The 18,754-nt window shown below is 40.1% G+C and overlaps 1 protein-coding gene across 1 annotated transcript; it reads left to right on the forward strand.

The window, feature by feature from the left end:
- Window positions 1-6,635: 6,635 nt before the first annotated feature.
- LOC137762149 (zinc finger protein 684-like) lies at window positions 6,636-18,068 on the forward strand. The gene is made up of 5 exons (XM_068539610.1): window positions 6,636-6,757; window positions 7,298-7,406; window positions 11,151-11,317; window positions 12,016-12,111; window positions 16,514-18,068. Exons 3-5 carry the CDS (start codon window positions 11,173-11,175, stop codon window positions 17,437-17,439), a joined length of 1,167 nt encoding a protein of 388 aa, XP_068395711.1. The 5' UTR covers window positions 6,636-6,757; window positions 7,298-7,406; window positions 11,151-11,172; the 3' UTR covers window positions 17,440-18,068.
- The last annotated feature ends 686 nt before the right edge of the window (window positions 18,069-18,754 follow it).

Consider the following 18,754-nt stretch of genomic DNA (forward strand, 5'->3'; position numbering starts at 1 on the left):
GCACATTTTTTTTTTGCTTAGCAACTTCACTTTGGAACGTGACATTTTGTAAGTTCCACATGTTCCCTTAAAAGGATGAACCAACCATTATTTAAGCTACAGTTTTTACTGCTGTTCACAATATTCTTTGATAATGTCAAAAAACTTTTATGCCTTTTCTTGAGTTGTGACAAAACAACTTGAACCTAAATTCAGAAATCAAGCCTTTTCAAGTTTAAGCTCAGTTACAACTATATTACATTGTTTTTCTCTCATTGGCCATTTTTTGAAGAGTAATGCTGAGTAATGATTATAAATGAATGATAGTACTTTTTTTTGAACAAGCACACTAGCACTTAAGGATCTAAATTATTTACTGACTTTTTTGCTTGACCAAACTTTAGTCAGGCTCCTGAACCTTTCCGAGGCCCACTTGCACACTTACTTGTAAAATCTAGTTTTAGCAAGAACCCTGCTAAGTCATTTTAACCAGAACCCTGCACCCTCAATATCTGATCAGGTTCCTCATCCTCCATCATCCTTCAGGTGATGTCTGATCACCCTAGCCTGTCTTCAGCAGGAATCCTATAAGGCAGATTCAGCCAGAACCCTCCTTACCCGTGATGTTTTCTCTTAGTAATTTTCCACCCACTGACCCCTACCCTACTCCTTAGCTATAAATTCCTACTTGTGCATGGTGTATTCAGAGTTGAGTGCAATCTCTCCCCAACTAAAATCCCATGGCAGTGGTCCCTATGCCTATCACACTGGTCCTCAGTAAAGTCTGTCTTGTCATTTGTCATCTTTAACAAATGTCACTGAATACCTTTTTTCTTTAACACTTCCCCAGTTGTTTTAGGAGGCGGCATACTGGTTACACTCTTGCAGTTTCAGAATTTTCTGTTACCTTCTTTCTTTTGGAATTGTCTTCAGAATCCATTTGTCAGCCACACAGCGAATTCTTTAGGTATGTATAGTCACGGGACTTGCCTTTTTTTTTCAACTCAACAGTCTTCTCTCATTTCCTACATGAAATCCTTGTTTTACCCTACTCAGTGCTTTCCATTCCCATCCTATCTCCCCTTCCCATGCCCATGCTTCTCATCTGAGAAACTCCAAACTATGTAAGGCTACAGGAAGAGGACACATATTAGGAGGCAGTAGGGCGCTCTACTGTTGTCGGCATGATGTGAGGTCCCCTTGGAAGAGCAGCTGTGTAGGTCGAGGTGGCAAGAGGTGTGCGATGGTCTGTGAATAAAACAAGGGAATTTTAATTGTAATATGTCAGGAAGCATGTTATCTAGGTTCCATAAATTAATTCACTCCCTTAAGTGGAAGAAGGAATACAGTAGAGCAAGTTAAAATACACTTCCTTGGGCTTCCCTGGTGGCGCAGTGGTTAAGAATCCGCCTGCCAATGCAGGGGACACGGGTTCAAGCCCTGGTCCAGGAAGATCCCACATGCCACGGAGCAACTAAGCCCGTGCGCCATAACTGCTGAACCTGCGCTCTAGAGCCCACGAGCCACAACTACTGAGCCCATGTGCCACAACTACTGAAGCCCACGCACCTAGAGCCTGTGCTCTGCAACAAGAGAAGCCACCGCAATGAGAAGCCCATTCGCAACGAAGGATAACCTCCGCTTGCTGCAACTAGAGAAAGCCCACGCTCAGGAACAAAGACCCAATGCAGCCAAAAATTTAAAAAAATTTTTTTAAATATATATATATACTTCCTTACTGGACAAATATAAACTGCCACCTTGAGAGTTTCTGTCACTGAGCTCATTGGCTTAGGCCATACGAGATTTTGGCAACAAGAAAACCAAAACTATGCTTAGTTCCATCCAAACATCTCAGATTCCCAGAACTCCCTAGTCTATTTGTATTCTGTGGCTGAAACAGCCATACACAATCTAAATGAGAACTTCCTCGATTTTTCCCACCTCTAAGAGTTTGTCATACCTTGAGATTTTCTTTCATTTTTTACTTTATAAAAAGATCACTGAAAAATACCTTCTTTCTCTTTTATTTATACACAGATGGCAGATAGGGCATTTTCTCCCCAGTGAAACTTCATTTTTTTCTGATTATATCATATATGCTAATTTTTAAGAATCAAATACAAAAAGTATAATGAAAAGAAGAAAACAGAGAAAGTGGAAAAGGCAGATCTAAGTTTAGGAGTCTTTGAGTTCTGGAAAAAGAGAGTTTAGGCTTTATAAAGGTGTAAAAAAAAGTAAGGATAACTAGAAAAGCATAGAAATATAATGTGTAACTTAAAAATCTGAAGAGAGCAATAATGAAAACTTCATAAATCCAACAGAGCAGGAAAGGTGAAAGTTGCAGAAAACGATATAATAAATAGAAAGCCAAAAAAAAGTAGAAATAAATAAAAGCATATCAATAATAATATTAATTGCAAATGTGTTAAACTCACCTATGATGAGGAAGAAACAATGGTCTCTTATTTTTTTAGAAGCACTTTAGTCTTTTAGTAATTTCCTTTGCAAAACTAAAAGCATATTATTTCCAGTGAGCTAGTGCATACCACAGAAAACCTTGATTTACATTACCACCAAGATCTCATGTAATAGGAGCAGAGTAGTCCCCCAAAAGAAAAATAGGGTCTGTTACCAAAAGAAGGAAGAAGAGGAAGTTCCCTGGTGGCCTAGTGGCTAGGATTCTGGGCTTTCACTGCAGTGGCCTGGGTTCAATCCCTGGTTGGGGAATTGAGATCCTGCAAGCTGCATGCTGTGGGCAGAAAAAAAAAAAAAAAAAGGAAGAAGTGAGGCTGAGAAGATGTCCAATAACATTTCACCCCTTTGAACATGGACATTATGTTATATGACCACAGTTCAATGATCAAAATTTTAAAAAATTTACCACTGGTATAATACTATTCTCTAATCTATCATCCATAAAATTCCCCCGTTGTCTCAATACTGTTCTTTTCTAAAGAAATTTTTAATTTTGGAATAATTTTAGGTTTACAGAAAAGTTTCAAAGCTAGTACAGAGAGTTCCCATATATCCTTCACCTATTGCCCCTAAAGTTAACATCTTTTATTACCAGAGCACAACTAAGAAGCCAACACCGGTTTATCACAATTAACTAAATTCCAGATTTTATTCATATTTCACTAGTTTTTCAATAAATGTCCTTTTTCTGATCTAGGATCCAATCCAAGATACCACACTGCATTTAAACCAATAATGTTTTTCTTAACAATTTTTTTTTTCTGGTCCAGGATCCAAACCAGGATTACCCATTGTATTTAGTTGTCATATTTCTTCAGACTCCTTTAATCTGGAACAATTCCTCAGCCTTTCAACATCTTTCATGACATTGATATTTTTGGAGAGTACAGGCCAGCTATTTTGTAGAGTGCCCCTCCGTTTTGGTTGGTCTGATGATTCCTCATGATTAGATTCAAGTTATGCATTTGGGCAAGTATATCATGTAAGTGATATTCTTAGCATTTCATGTCAGGAGGCACAATGTCAAACTTGTCTTATTACTGGTGATCTTACTTTTTTTTAATTTTATTTTTAAATTTTATTTTTTTATTGATTTACTTATTTGGCTGAGGTGGGTCTTCATTGCTGCACGCGGGCTTTCTCTAGTTGTGGCGAGCAGGGGCTACTCTTCGTTGCAGTGCGCAGGCCTCTCATCGTGGTGGCTTCTCTTGTGGAGCACAGGCTCTAAGTGCGCAGGCTTCAGTAGTTGTGGCGTGCGGGCTCAGTAGATGTGGCTCACGGGGTCTAGAGCACAGGCTCAGTAGTTGTGGCGCATGGGCTTAGTTGCTTCGCAGCATATGGGATCTTCCCGGACCAGGGCTCCAACCCGTGTCCCCTGCATTGGCAGGCGGATTCTTAACGACTGCGCCACCAGGGAAGTCCCATTACTGGTCACTTTAACTTTAATTACTTGGTTAGGGTGGCATCCACCACATTTCTACATTGTAAAATTACCATTTTCCCCTTAATTAATTAATTACTTAATTACAAAGGGGAAAATGGTAATTAAGTAATTTTCAGGGGAAATAATATCCTGTTCCTCATCAGACTTTCACTAAAGTGCTAGTTTTAGCACTGTTAATCTACCCGTTCCCCTTCCGTCTTTTTTTTTTTCCTTCTTGAATTTTTTTTTTTTCCACAGAAACCATCTCTTTGTCTCACTGAAATTCCCCCAATCTAGACTTTTCAGGTCATGTTCTCTTAAACTCATTCCAAACAGGCTTTCCCCTACACCACTCCGCTGAAACTGTTCTGGTAAAGGTCACCGATAAAATTCTACTTGCTGTATCCAATGACCAAGTCGTCGGCCTTAATTATTAACAGCTTAGGACACGATGTAGCCCTCGGTTCTCTGTGAAGCATTTATTTCCACGTTGCTTACAGCAGCCACATTCTCCTGGTTCTCCTCCTGCTTCACTGATCTTTCCTTCTCAGTCTCCCTGCTGAGTCCTTCTCACCTCTACAAACTCTCAACTTGGGAATATCCCAGGGCTCTATCCTCAGACCTCTTCTCTTCTCTCTCTATATGCTCTTCATTGGTAACCCCATTTGTTTAATGGTTTTAAAGTCTATCTATATAATGATATCTCCCAAATGTATTTCTTGTAGACATCTCTCCTGAACTCAAGCATATTTGCCGAACTTCACCACCTGGTTGTCTCTAATCAGCCTCTCAAACTCAACATGTTCAAAACAGGTCCTGCTCTCTCTCCTTCTCCCTAGATGTGCTCCTCTTGCAGCCTTCTCCATCTCATCTGATGGCAATTCCATCCTTTCACTTGCTCACACCTGGAACTTGGGAATCATCCTTGAGTCTCCTTTTTCTCTCATACCTTACATATGATCTACAGTAAATCAATATCGAGTCTGCCTTCAAACTAGACCTTGAATGCAACTACTTCTCACTAGCTCTTCTGCTACTACTTGGTCTGAGCCACCATCATCTCACTTCTTGATTATTCTAATGACTTCCTAACTGGTTATACCCTGGCTTTCCTCCAGTTTATTCTCCACACAGCAGCCAGAGTGATCATATTAAAACTTGAGTCAGACCATGCCACTCCTCTGCTCAAAATTCTCCAGAAGCCTCTATTTTCACTCAGAGGAAAAGCTGAAGTCCTTACATTGATTACAAGTCCCTCCACAGTCTGGGCCCTCACCCCTCCTTACCTCTTTATTATTCTCCCTTCTCCAGGTACACGGCCCTCCTTGCTGTTCTTTAAATGTGTTTGGCACTTTCTGCTTCAGGTCTTTGCTCTTGCTGTTTCCTCTACCTAAAACCCTTTTTCATATGGCATGAGTTTGCAACTTCATTTCCTTCAGGTCTTTGCTCAAATATCTCCTAAGAGAGGCCTTCCTGGACTACTCTGTTTAAAACTGCAGCCCTCCACTACTGCCTATCCCCTTTCATTGCACTATTTTTCTCCATAGCATTTATCAATATCTAATAAAATAGAACATTAGCTCCACGAGGCAGGCATTTTTGTCTGTTTTGCTCACTACTCCATACCCAAATCAATGTCTGGTATATAACAGGAACTCAGGCAACATGTTTTTGTTGAATGAATATTAGATATATGCTTACGATAAGGCCTGACAGTATACACACATTAAAAAAAAAGAAAAAAAAGGGACTTCTCTGGTGGTCCAGTGGTTAAGAATCTGCCTTCCAATGCAGGGGACGTGGGTCCGATCCCTGGTCAGGGAACTAAGATCCCACATGCCACGGGGCAACTAAGCCCATGCGCCACAACTACTGAGGCTGTGGGCCACAACTAGAGAGAAGCCCGAATGCCGCAATGAAAGATCCCATGTGCTGCAACTAAGACCCTATGCAGCCATAAATAAATTAATAAATAATAAATATTTTTTTAAAAAAAGAGAGAGAGAGAGAGGGGTGGAGAGGGGCTGAGGGGTGGAGGAGAAAGGTCTGAAGAAACCTATAGAAGAGAAGTTGTCCCAAACCTCGTCTGGGTAAAGGTGTTTTTTTTTGCATACTATAATTCATGACTTCCTTCTGGGAAAAAATGATCATTCCTGATAAGCAATTTCTAAATGACTTTAATGGAATTAAGACTTGTTATAGAAACTAGTTATCCACCCAATCTGATGCCTGTCAGATACACTCTCATTTTTATAGCTCGCCAACGATTATGTAACCCTTCTCTTTTCCTATATAAACTTTTCCCTGAGTGAAACTTGAAATTGCCCTCTTGCTGTTCCCTTACAGCTAGATTGTAATAAAGCTTTGAAACATACTCATAACTAAGCTGTCTGAAACTAAAAACCTTTTTAACAGGGATCTAATACATTAATTTACATAGTTTAGATTTTAAAACTATTTACAGATGATATGTTATCACAGTGTTACTAAATTTAATTCTTTTTAAAAATAAAATGAAAGAAGAAACCCTTCCTTTAAATAGATTACTGTTTTCTATTTACCACGTCTATATGGCATATGTTTTCTATATGTCACAGACTAGAAATCTCCGCTAGATGAAGAGGAAATCCCTGAGGCCTTCCGGACATAAACTCCAGGAGCCGTATGGGAAATGTAGTCTCTGGTGGATTTCCCCAGAGAACCCTGGGGGGAGGGTCTGGGTGCGTCGCTACTTCCGCACACGCGCAGTGGGGACCTCAGGAAGTGTTTGCGTTCTTCCACGTGTTTCAGTACTGAGCGGCGGGTGAGCCAGAAGGGCTTGAGGGACAGGTGGAGAGCAGAGACCGGCTTCTCAGTTCATGTGAAGAAAGCAAAATTGTAGGTAACTCCTATGCGCGGGGGCATTTGGCTCAGAGGAAGCCGAGTAAGGGCTGGGCTCCTTTCTGCCCAGGTCTGGCAGGGGCGTGGCGGGCCAGTCTGCGTTGCTGTGTTGTAGGTAGTGTGGACCGCGTAGGGAGCCCCCGCCTGTGCGTTGAACCGCAACTCATCTCATTCCACAAGATTTTTGACTCGCCGAAGGCAGTAAACCCCTTCAAAGCGGCGGGGAAGAGAACCAATACAGCCAGTGCCAGACACTGTTAAGCACATTATTTTAAAGTATTGGCATTTGTTTATCACGATGACTTTGTAAGTGTACTCATCGTTTTACAGGGAGTTGTGAAGCTGCTTCAAATCACACAGCTAGTTAGTGGAGGAGCGAGTATTCAAACTCAGTGCCATTTTACCCAAATTTCATTATTTTTGCAACTTAGTACTTTGCCTAAAACAAAGAGTTAGTTTGTATTCTTCTTGAGTGAATGCTAAATGAACTTCAACTTGTGATCATTGTTATTGAGAGAACTCTTGGTGTCTCTGCAGGAAGACTGTGTAATTGAACCTGAGGGTCCCTCTTGCGTATTCTTGCCTGTTTCAGTGTCCAGCGGCCCTGGTTAAAATCTACAAAAAGCCAACCTAGGGCCACAGGATGGTGAGTTTAAAGAATCGCGGCCCAACGTGAAGGTTCTCGTTGAAGGAGTGTTGCTTCTCCATCAGATTAACCCCGGGAAGAGGCTCTCCTGACCTGTGACTTTTTTACCCCATTTCAGTTGAGGCAAGAAGCAACTTCTGTCTCTACTATCTAGTGAGAGTAGGGCTTGACTCATGGCATTACATGTAAGTACCATCAAGGACTGTGTTTATGGAGGTGTTGCCCCAAATGTTTGAGGAGAGAGGTGAGAATTACAGAAAATAAGTTTGGGTTTATGGGTCAGGCTCCACAGGAAAATGAAACTCACAGGAGGAGAATGAGGGTATGGTCAAGGGAAAGAAGAATCAAGAGCTACTACAGAAAAAATTCTGCTTCTTTCCTAAACACATTTATTCATTCCCCTTCTCTCTTTCTCTCTCTCTCAGACTCTCACAGACACACATTCACACCAGTGCATTCCCTTCCTCATTGCTTCCTTCACAATTAAGCTGGCTCCTTACTATTTTAGTTGTCATATTTGCCCTTTGGGGTTATGCTGATTCCCTTTCTCCCCTTACCTAAATGCAGAACTAGTTTACAGAGTAATCACAGCCTCATGGTGCTAGAAGGACTTTTAGGAGTCTTCTGGTTCTGCTTCTTCATTTTAAGGAGATGGCAATTGAGTGCTAGAGTCCCACAGCTTGTTAGTGGCTGAGTCAGGCCTGAAATCCAGTCTTCAATTCCCAGACTGTTCTTTTTCCTGCATCACAGTTCAAAAGTTTTGCCACGGGACTTACGTGGTGGCGCAGTGGTTAAGAATCCGCCTGCCAATACAGGGGACACGGGTTCGAGCCCTGGTCCGGGAAGACCCCACATGCCGCGGAGCAACTAAGCCCTTGCGCCACAACTACTGAGCCCCTGTGCCACAACTACTGAAGCGTGTGCGCCTAGAGCCCATGCTCTGCAACAAGAGAAGCCACCGCAATGAGAAGCCCGCGCACTGCAATGAAGAGTAGCCCCCACTTGCCACAACTAGAGAAAGCCCACGGGCAGCAACGAAGACCTAGCACAGCCAAAAATAAAAAAAATTAAAAAAAGTTTTGCCGCACCGCAGCGGCATGCAGGATCTTAGTTCCCTGCCCAGGGATTGAACCGGTGCCCCCTGCAGTGGAAGCACAGAGTCTTAACCACTGGCCTGCCAGGGAAGTCCTCTGCATCACAGTTCAGTTGGGCCAAAGTTGCTTAATAAGTTTCTTTTGAAACCATGTAACAAGGAGTTTGATTCATTCAGCAAATATTTGCTGAGTGTCTGTTGTGGACCAAACACCATTCTGGTATTTGGTGTACCACAGTGAGCAAAACAGAATCTATGTTTTTCATGGAGGTAGAGAAACAAAAACCAAATAAACAGATACACAATCTGTCATTTGATAGTAGGTGCAATGGAGAAAAAGACAGAGTAAGGGTGTGCAGAGTGGTGGTGACTGTGAGGGAGGAAGCTCTTTTATCTGAGGTTGTCAAGAAAAGCCTCGCTGCTAAGTGACCTGTAAACAGAGACCTGAAGGAATTTAGAGAGTAAGCTGTGCAGTATCTCGATTTTTCCCTGGGGGAGAACAGCCCAGACAGAAGAGATGTGCAGAGATCCTGAGTAATCATCCTTGGTATTTTGGAGGAAGAGCAAGAAAGCTGAATGTCTGATCAGAGTGACTATAGGAGGGTGCTTGAAGGATTGAAGTAGATGAGGTTAGAAGAGGTGGAACCAAGATGTTGTAGGGCGTTACAGACCTTTGTTTAAATTTTATATGTATATTTTTAAACTGTATATATTTACATGTATGTGTATATGTATATATTTGAAAAAATAATACATTATAAATATTTAAAAAGTACAAATATGTAAAAAAATAAAATAGAAGTTACATATGATTCTGCTGTCTTTACAACCCTAAATAACAGTTATTTACATTTTGGTAAATAGCTATTATTTTTTTGCAGAGACCACCAAGCTTGTGTGTCTCTGTATCTGAGTGCATATTCTTTTAAAAGGGGAGGGGAGGATCATGTTATATATTTTAACGTACTTTTTTCACCTACAAATATAAATGGAACCTCTTTCCAAAGCAGTATCTTTCTACAGCATCTTTTTTTTTAAATCAAAACTGTTAATGGACATTTAAGCTATCATCTTTTTTTTAAAATCAACACTCTATTAATGGACATTTAAGCTATTGTCTGTGTTTTCATATTATAAGCAATGATATAAAAACATTATTTTTCATCTCTCCCTTTCTCCCCTTTTTTATTTTTAAAAATAGTCACAGTCTTATTGAGTGCTTACCACATATTGTTCTGAGTGGTTTCCATGTATTCACTTATTTAATCCTCGTAAAAATCCTATGATGTGTGTACTATTATCACCAGCGTTTTGCAGATAAGAAAACTGAGGTATAGAGTAGTTAAGTAACTTTCTCAGGGTCATTGCTGCTAGTAAGTGGAGTAGCTGAATTTGAACTCGGTTGCCTGGCTCCAGAACTCAGGCTTTTAATCTTCATATCCATCAATTTTTATTTCTTTGGGATAAGTTTCTGGGAGAAAAGAAATCACTAGATCAGAAATTAACAATAAATTGTAATAGATCAATGGGCAGAAATGTATACATCTACCCAAGAGAGACCATCCTTATCCAAGTTTCCTGTGATCATATCAGGATTAAAAGTGGACAAGTTGGTCTTTCTATAACATGGACTTCCCTGCTTGTTTGAAAAGTCATTCTTTCCCCAGTAGCCTTTTTTGTAGCTGGCATACGGGTACTTATTTCTAGGCTGGAAAGGCAGGGGACTCCCCCTGTCTTGTTTTCGTAGATAGGTGTCCTTTCTCATGAGCCGCAGAAAGCGACCAACTTCCAGGCAAGATATCCATCCATCCATACGTCTATCCATCCATTTATTCATTCAAATTCCACTTTGCTTTCTGGTGAATTTGAAGTGACTTGTAAGACTCCATATATTAAAGTGGAAAAGTATTAATAGGTAAGAATATAAATGGGAAAAATATAGATTGAATTTTTTTTTTTTATTTTTTTAGTAGGTCTGTGTCTTTATTCCCATCTTGCCACTAGGTTCTTCATGACCTTTTTTTTTTTTTTTTCCTTAGATTCCATATATATGTGTTAGCATACTGTATTTGTTTTTCTCTTTCTGACTTACTTCACTCTGTATTGAAGAAAAATTAGAAAATTGATACGGAGGCCGTAGGGTCTGCACATACTTTGTAATGTTGAGATGCAAATTTATGCTTAATCTTGGCAGTCATAAAAACAGGATACCCAATCAGTGAAGTTATTGGCCATGTCCTAGAGAATAAGGTATAACAATTCCATAGATAAAGATTTTCCTGGCACTTATCGTGAAAGAAAAAAATTTGATGATTTGTCAGAAATGAGTAGCCGTCTTCATATGACTGTTTTTCAGTGTCCCTTTGTATAAGCAGAATACATGAGGCCAAAACAATGCTCAGTGAACTTAGTATTATCTTATTCCTTCTCTTCCTCTCCCTCTCTCCATATATATGTACGTATACGTATGTATATATACGTATGTGTGTATATGTATATAGTGGGACAGTTTTAATACGATTTTCTTCTATCACAAATTTTAATTCTAAATCAAGTACGTAGTTTTTAGTTATTCTAGGTAACTTACTGCAAACTCTGAACATATGAACATAATTAGAGGAATTGCTCTGAATCCCCTCCACATACCCCAGTGGTGCTCACTTCAGGTCGAAGATGAATGTACTATTACAGGGATCAGTGACATTCCAGGATGTGGCCGTGGACTTCACCCTGGAGGAGTGGCAGCTGCTGGGATGTGCTCAGAGGAAGCTGTATTGGGATGTGATGCTGGAGAACTTTAGAAACCTCATCTCAGTGGGTAAGGACAACTTCCCTGTGTAACTCAGGATATACTAATAGTACCCTTCCTTTAAGACTTGAGAAACCTGTGAACATTCTGAAGCATTAGTAAGTTTGACCCTGAATTTTAGTGGTCAAAGAATCTTTTTCTTTTTTTTGCTATTTCTGTTTGTTTGTTTGTTTATTTATGGCCGTGTTGGGTCTTCTTTGCTGCGTGTGGGCTTTCGCTTTCTCTAGTTGTGGCGAGCGGGGGCTACTCTTCGTTGCGGTGCGTGGGCTTCTCATTGCGGTGGCTTCTCTTGTTGCGGAGCACGGGCTCTAGGCACGTGGGCTTCAGTAGTTGTGGCACTCGGGCTCAGTAGTTATGGCTGCGAGCTCTAGAGAGCAGGCTTGGTAGTTGTGGTGCACGGGCCTCGTTGCTCCTCAGCATGTGGGATCTTCCCGGACCAGGGCTCGAACCCATGTCCCCTGCATTGGCAGGCAGATTCTTAACCACTGCGCCACCAGCTTAGTCCGGTCAAAGATTCATAATCCCCTTTGGGGATCAGGTAGTATGTTTAATGCTTCTGCCTCCCAAATGAAGAAGGGTCTTTTCTGTTCTAAAGCTTGTTTGTTATCTTCACAGGCCCTAAGACTCCAGGAGGCAAACCCGAATTGTGAGGTAGTCGTTTGTTCCTAGCACTTTGTCCCCAGTTCTGTGTTGTTTCCCATGAACAGGGTGTCCAGTCACCAAAACAAAAGTGATCTTCAAGGTGGAGCAAGGACAAGAGCCATGGATGGTGGAGAGAGAGAACCCATGTTGGCGCTCTCCAGGTGAGTCAGAGAAAACAGGTAGATGGGAGTCTCTGGAACTGAGATCTCAGTTGGTGAGTGAGGGACAGGCACCTCTGAAATACTTTGCAGGAAGCACCTCTTAAAACCACACACCTTTGAAAGTGACTGGGTACACCTGACACAACATCCTCAGATCCCCAGATGGCACCTTCACTTCCACTCTTCCACGTGGCTACTCTTTCTGTTTCTCAGCTCTTGTTTGGGAGGATGTCCTTCCTCTCTGCTCTGGCTCCTCACGCTGCCTGTTGCGTCGAAGTGCTTGTTGGTTCTCTCAGTTCCTAGAATCCTCATTCTTCTTCCCTCCTCAACATGATGGCCGATCTTTCCATACGTCAATTTCTAATAATGTAATCAGATTGTGTTTATTTGAGACATAAGGAATGAGGTAAGAGTCCAAATTGTTACACTAATAAGATTCTCCCTTGATGGAAGGCAATCTCAGAAACAGTGAAGAATTGCCTTCTCCTCCATTTTCCCTAACATTATTATATCAGTGGACTTAGCATTTGTAGCGTTTTGAGCAGTGATGATGTTGTTTTGGACATGGTGTGGCACCATAGTAACAGTAGTCAGAGTTAACTTTCTTAACCACACAGTATATAAAGGCAAAAGTTGGTAAAGCCTAGGAGTCTTATGGTTCGGATCCCCAGAAATCATGGAATCTGTATGTGTGGAAACCAAAATGTGAAATTTGAGTTAAAGAGTGTGGTGTCAGGGGCAAAGCAGAGTTTTGGAGGCTAGTACATCTGGAAGGTTGAAAGAGGTTATAAAAAAATAGGATTATTTATCAGGAAAAATTCTTATCAAGTAGTAGAAATAACTGATGATAGAAGCAAAAGAATTGACATCTGGTCTCTTTTCAACGTTCTGCTGAGCCTCTGTGTTCCTGGGTATGTGTAGGCATTGGAGAATGAATCCTAGCTAGAAGTGGAGTTGGAGAACTTTCTACAAATAGGCCTCAACTGTGGCTTGGGTGGCTAGAGAGGATATAGGAAGGTGCCTATAGGTAAAAGGGAGTTAATGGCTTGACAGTTCTTTGGTGGTTGTGTGCAGGATGAGGAAGGAGAAGGAGAAATGTGTGAAAGAGACTCGGGAGCATCCTAACAGGATAACTTAATTCTTAGATGTTGTAGATTTTGACTCTGGTCAAATTTCCCCAACCCAATCTAGCTCTTCTCATTTCTCAGAATGCCTTTATCTCCTTGTTCCCATGGTTACCCTCCTCGTTCATTCCTCTGAAATGGCTCTCCCCATTCTCAGAGCTACTCTGCATCCATGTTAAGAGCCCTTTTTAACTTTCTTTGTCATTGTTATAAATTACTTTGTGCCTATTTTACCGTCTTTCACAGAATGGAAAGTCATATTTATAAATAGAAAAAGCTACTTGTTCTCATTACTGTTTTCCGGAAGCCTCCATTTCAGCAGTTTCTTCTTAATGCCCAGAGCAGGACAAATACAGATTTCTTTTTTGTTTTGTAGTCCAGAATGGGAGACTAGACCTGAAACCAGAGACTTTTTGCATGTGTGTGGTAAAAAAAAAAATGCATAATATGAAACTTACCCTCATTGGCAAACTTTTAAGTGTATAGTACAATATTGTTAACTGTATACACGTTGGTGTACAGGGGATCTCTAGAACTTCCTCATCTTGCAGGACTGAAACTCTAAACCCATTGAACAACTCGCCATTTCCCACTCCTCCCTGCCCCTGGCAACCACTACTCTACTTTCTGCTTATATAGGTTTGACTATTTTAAATACCTTAAGTAAGTGCTATCATGCAGCTTTTGTCCTTCTGTGACTGGCTGATTTCACTTAGCCTAATGTCCTTGAGGTTCATCCATGCTGTAGCATATGAAGGATTTCCTTCTTTTTTAAAGTATGTATATACCATATTTCCTTTATCCATTCATCTGTCAGTGGACATTTAGATTGTTTCCAACTCTTGGCTATTGTGAATAATGCTGCAGTGAGCACAGGAGTGCTAATATCTCTAGGAAATCCTGTTTTCAATTTTTTTGATAAATACCCAGAAGTGGGATTGCTGGATCATATGGTGGTTCAATCTTTGATATTTTGAGGAAACTCCATACCGTTTTCCACAGTGGCTGTACCATTTTAAATGCACACCAACAGTGCACCAGGGTTCCAATTTCTCCACATTCTTGCCAACACTTGTTATTTTGTTTTTTTGTTTTTTAATAATGGACATCCTAACAGGTGTGAGGTGATATCTTATTGTGGTTTTGATTTGCATTTTCCTGATGATTAGTGATGTTGAGCATCTTTTCATATACCTGTTGACCATTTGTATGTCTCCTTTGGAGAAATGTCTATTAAAGTTCTTTGCCCGTTTTTTGCTATTGAGTTGTAAGGATTCCTTATATATTTTGGGTATTAACAACTTATCCAATATATGTTTTTAAAATATTTTTCCCATTCTGTAGGTTGCCTTTTCACTCTATTAATTGTTTCCTTTTCTTAACAGAAACTTTTTAGTTTGCTGTAGTACCACTTGTCTATTTTTGCTCTTGTTGTCAGTGCTTTTGGTTCCCTATCCAAGAAATCATTGTGAGCACGAATATTCTGAAGTTTTCCCTTATCTTTTCTTCTAGGAGTTTTATAGTTTCAAATCTTATGTTTAAGTCTTTAATATATTTTGAGTTGATTTTTGTGTGTGGTGTAAGATTGGGGTCCAATTTCACTCTTTTACATGTGGGTATCTGGTTTTCCCAGCACTGTTTGTTGAAGAAACTATTCTTTCCCCATTGTGTTGTCTTGGCACACTTCTTGAAGACCATATATGCGTGGGCTTATTTCTGGGCTCTCCATTCTTTTCCATTGGTCTATATGTCTGTCTTTATGCCAGTACCATAAAGTACAGTTTTGATTACTGTAACTTTGTGATGTGGTTTCAAGACAGGAAATGTGAGGCCTGCTGCTTTCTTCTTTCTCAAGATTGTTTTGGCTCTTGGGAGTCCTTCGTGGTTCCATACGAATTTTAGAATTGCTTTCTCTCTTTTTTTTTTTTTTAGTTAATTAATTTATTTTCGGCTGCATTGGGTCTTCGTTGCTGTGCGTGGGCTTTTCTCTATTTGCGGCGAGTGGGGGCTACTCTTTGTTGCGGTGCACAGGCTTCTCATTAGGGTGGCTTCTCTTGTTGCAGAGCACGGGCTCCAGGCGTGTGGGCTTCAGTAGTTGTGGCACATGGGCTCAGTAGTTGTGGCTTGCGGGCTCTAGAGTGCAGGTTTAGTAATTGTGGCACACAGGCTTAGTTGCTCTGCAGCATGTGGGATCTTCCCAGACAAGGGCTCGAACCCTTGTCCGCTGCATTGGCAGGTGGATTCTTTTTTATATATATATAAATTTATTTATTTTATTTATTGATTTTTGGCTGCGTTGGGTCTTTATTGCTGTGCATGGGCTTTCTCTAGTTGCGGTGAGCGGGGGCTACTCTTCGTTGCGGTGCGCGGGCTTCATATTGTGGTGTCTCCTCTTGTTGCGGAGCATGGGCTCTAGACACATGGGCTTCAGTAGTTGTGGCATGCAGGCTCAGTAGTTGTGGCTCGTGGGCTCCAGAGTGCAGGCTCAGTACTTGTGGCGCACGGGCTTAGTTGCTCTGCAGCATGTGGGATCTTCCTGGACCTTGGCCTGAACCTGTTTCCCCTGCATTGGCAGGCGGATTCTTAACCATTGTGCCACCAGGGAAGTCCCAGCAGGAGGATTCTTAACCACTGCACCACCAGGGAAGGCCCCTAGAATTGCTTTTTCAGATTCTGCAAAAAATTCCACTGGGATTGCACTGAATCTGTAGATACATTTGGGTACATTTGGGACATTTTAACAATAGTCCATGAACACAGAAAATGGAAAATGTCTTTCCATTTGTTTGTGTTTTCTTTAATCTCTTTCAGAAGTGTTTTGTAGTTGTCAGTGTACAGGTCTTTCATCTCCTTGGTTAAGTTTATTTTATTCTTTTTGATGCTATTGTAAATGGATTGTTTTCTTAATTTCCTTTTCAGATTGTTTGCTTTTAGGGTATAGAAAGACAACTGACTTTTGTATGTTGATTTTGTATCCTACAACTTTGGTGAATTTATTAGTTCTAACAGTTTTTTCATGGAATCTTTAGGGTTTTCTGAATACAAGATCATGTCATCAATGAACAGAGATTCTTTTACTTCTTCCTTCCCCGTTTGGATGTTTTTTGTTTCTTTTTCTTACCTAATTGGTCTAGCTAGGACTTTAGTCCTATGTTGACCAGAAGTGGTCAGAATAGGCATCCTTGCCCGAAAACATAGACTTTAAAATTTTCTTTCTATTACATGATATTGGAAGGAGTAACTGATAACTGAGAATATTTCATTTTACTCCTTTTTAGAAGTTATCTGCTTACTTGATGATGAGCTAGAGGGACAGGAAGGAGAAGGAAGCAAAGACAATTTTTTGAACCAAGGTATGTTCACCTTCAAGAAAACACTGACCAACGAGACAGTCCAAAATTGTAATCTGAGTATAAATTTTATTTCTTCAAGACAAAAACAACATAAATGTGAATCGAATGGAAAGTGTTTGCAACCTAACTTATACTTTCTTAGTTATAATAAAAGTTATATCAGAGAAAACTCGTATGAATACAAGGAATGTGGAAAAGCCTTCAAAAACAAGTTGTGTCTTATTAGACATGAAAAAAAGCACAGAAGGAGAAAAACCTTTGGGTGCAGTGAATGTGGGAAAGGCTTCCAAAAGAAGTCTCGTCTCATTAGACATGAAAAAAAGCATACAAGGAAAAAAAACACCTTTGAATGCAGTGACTGTGGGAAAGCCTTTAACAGTAAGGGACACCTTGCAGCTCATCAAAGAATTCATAGTGGAGAGAGACCCTTTGTGTGCAGTGATTGTGGGAAAGCTTTTACGCATAAAGCACAACTCGTGGTCCATCAGAGACTCCACACTGGAGAGAAGCCTTATGAATGTGGTCAATGTGGGAAATCATTCACCTGGAACTCCTCCTTTACTCAGCATGTGAAATCGCACACACCCGAGAACTCATTTGAATGTAAGGAGTGTGGGAAAAGCTTCAAGTACAGTTCATCCCTTTATAAACACTCCAGAATCCATACAGGCGAGAAACCATACCGATGCAGAGAATGTGGCAAAGCCTTTGCAGACTCATCAGTGTTGGTCATGCATCAGAGAATTCATACAGGTGAGAAACCCCACGAGTGCACTGAATGTGGCAAAGCCTTCATCAAGAGATCACATCTCCTTAAACATTACTCAACTCACAGCAGAGCAACAAAATAAATGCAACACATGTGGGAAATCTTTTAACTGGAAGACACATCTCATTCTCCATCAAAGAAGTCATAAAAACAAGGGAGCTTTGTAAATGTGGGAAAACTTAAAATTAGCCTTTTACTGAAGCAGCAGAGAATTCATCATGAGAAAAACCCTATCAGTTGAATAAATGTGGAAAAGCATGTTCTATAAGTTATATTACTAATTTTATTGAAAAGATTACAGAAAATTTTGAGCTACAGACAACTAAAATTAGCCTTTTACTGAAGCAGCAAAGAATTCATCATGAGAAAAACCCTATCAGTTGAATAAATGTGGAAAAGCATGTTCTGAAATTCATGTTCTATAAGTGATATTACTAATTTTATTGAAAAGATTACAGAAAATTTTGAGCTACAGACAACTTTACAGTAAAACTGAGGAAGTTGTGAAAAAATTGAATAATTAAGGCATCAGACTGACTATAATTGCATGTGTACACTGCCCCTGATTTATGATTTTTACACAATTTATACAAATGTCTGCATTGCTTAAGAAATTTGTATAACCGTGGGTTTGAAATATATGCTATGCACATTATACAAAATTATATCTGTTATAATGATGGTTGCACAACATTGTGAACGTACTTAATGCCAATGAATTGTACACTTAAAAATGGTTTAGATAGTACATTTTATGTTCTGTATATTTTACTACAATAAAAAATGTATAAATAAAACTTAAACCCCTTCTAAAATTATATCTATTAAGATCTCTGGTAAACACCATCATTGTCTCTTCAAAGCCTAAAATCACCATATCCAGAATTGCCAAATATAAATGAAATAATATGGTTTATTATGTAGGATGAAGGTCAGTGCTATGAACTTGATCTCTAACCATTTCGTGGCACTTATGAATAGTTACGGCAGTTGTTACTGAGCCTTCCTGAGCCTCCTCTTAAATAATAGTCAGGGACAGTTATGAAGTCTTCTGCTCTGCTCAGCTGAGGACATTGTGTAATATGTTTTCTTCTCTGTGCAAAACGTGTGTGTGTGCATGTGTGTGTATGTGCGTGTGTGTATTTAATCCTGATTAACCGGACACTGAAGAAAGAAAACAGCTGTGTTCTGTGTTACTCTAAGCACTTAGTGCAGGGAAAGAGGCATTTCTCCAGATAAATAGTCATAAATAAAAGCCATCCTATTTTACTGGAGCGGCTACGTAAGTAGGAGTGAACCTAAAGCTGTATATAACTGGGGTACTTAGTTTAGAAAAATTAGGTGTCATAATACTTTGTGAGACTTCTGGAAGGAAATTATTAAAATCAATATTTTGA

Source organism: Eschrichtius robustus, chromosome 3 (genome assembly GCF_028021215.1).
Source record: "Eschrichtius robustus isolate mEscRob2 chromosome 3, mEscRob2.pri, whole genome shotgun sequence".
NCBI lineage: Eukaryota > Metazoa > Chordata > Mammalia > Artiodactyla > Eschrichtiidae > Eschrichtius > Eschrichtius robustus.

Bases quoted from the DNA above. Each gene is read 5' to 3' on its own strand.
- LOC137762149 (XM_068539610.1), top strand. From the start codon at position 11,173: ATGAATGTACTATTACAGGGATCAGTGACATTCCAGGATGTGGCCGTG. The intron at 11,318-12,015 runs GTAAGGACAACT...TCCCATGAACAG, and splicing joins TAGAAACCTCATCTCAGTGG to GGTGTCCAGTCACCAAAACA. The intron at 12,112-16,513 runs GTGAGTCAGAGA...ACTCCTTTTTAG, and splicing joins CCCATGTTGGCGCTCTCCAG to AAGTTATCTGCTTACTTGAT.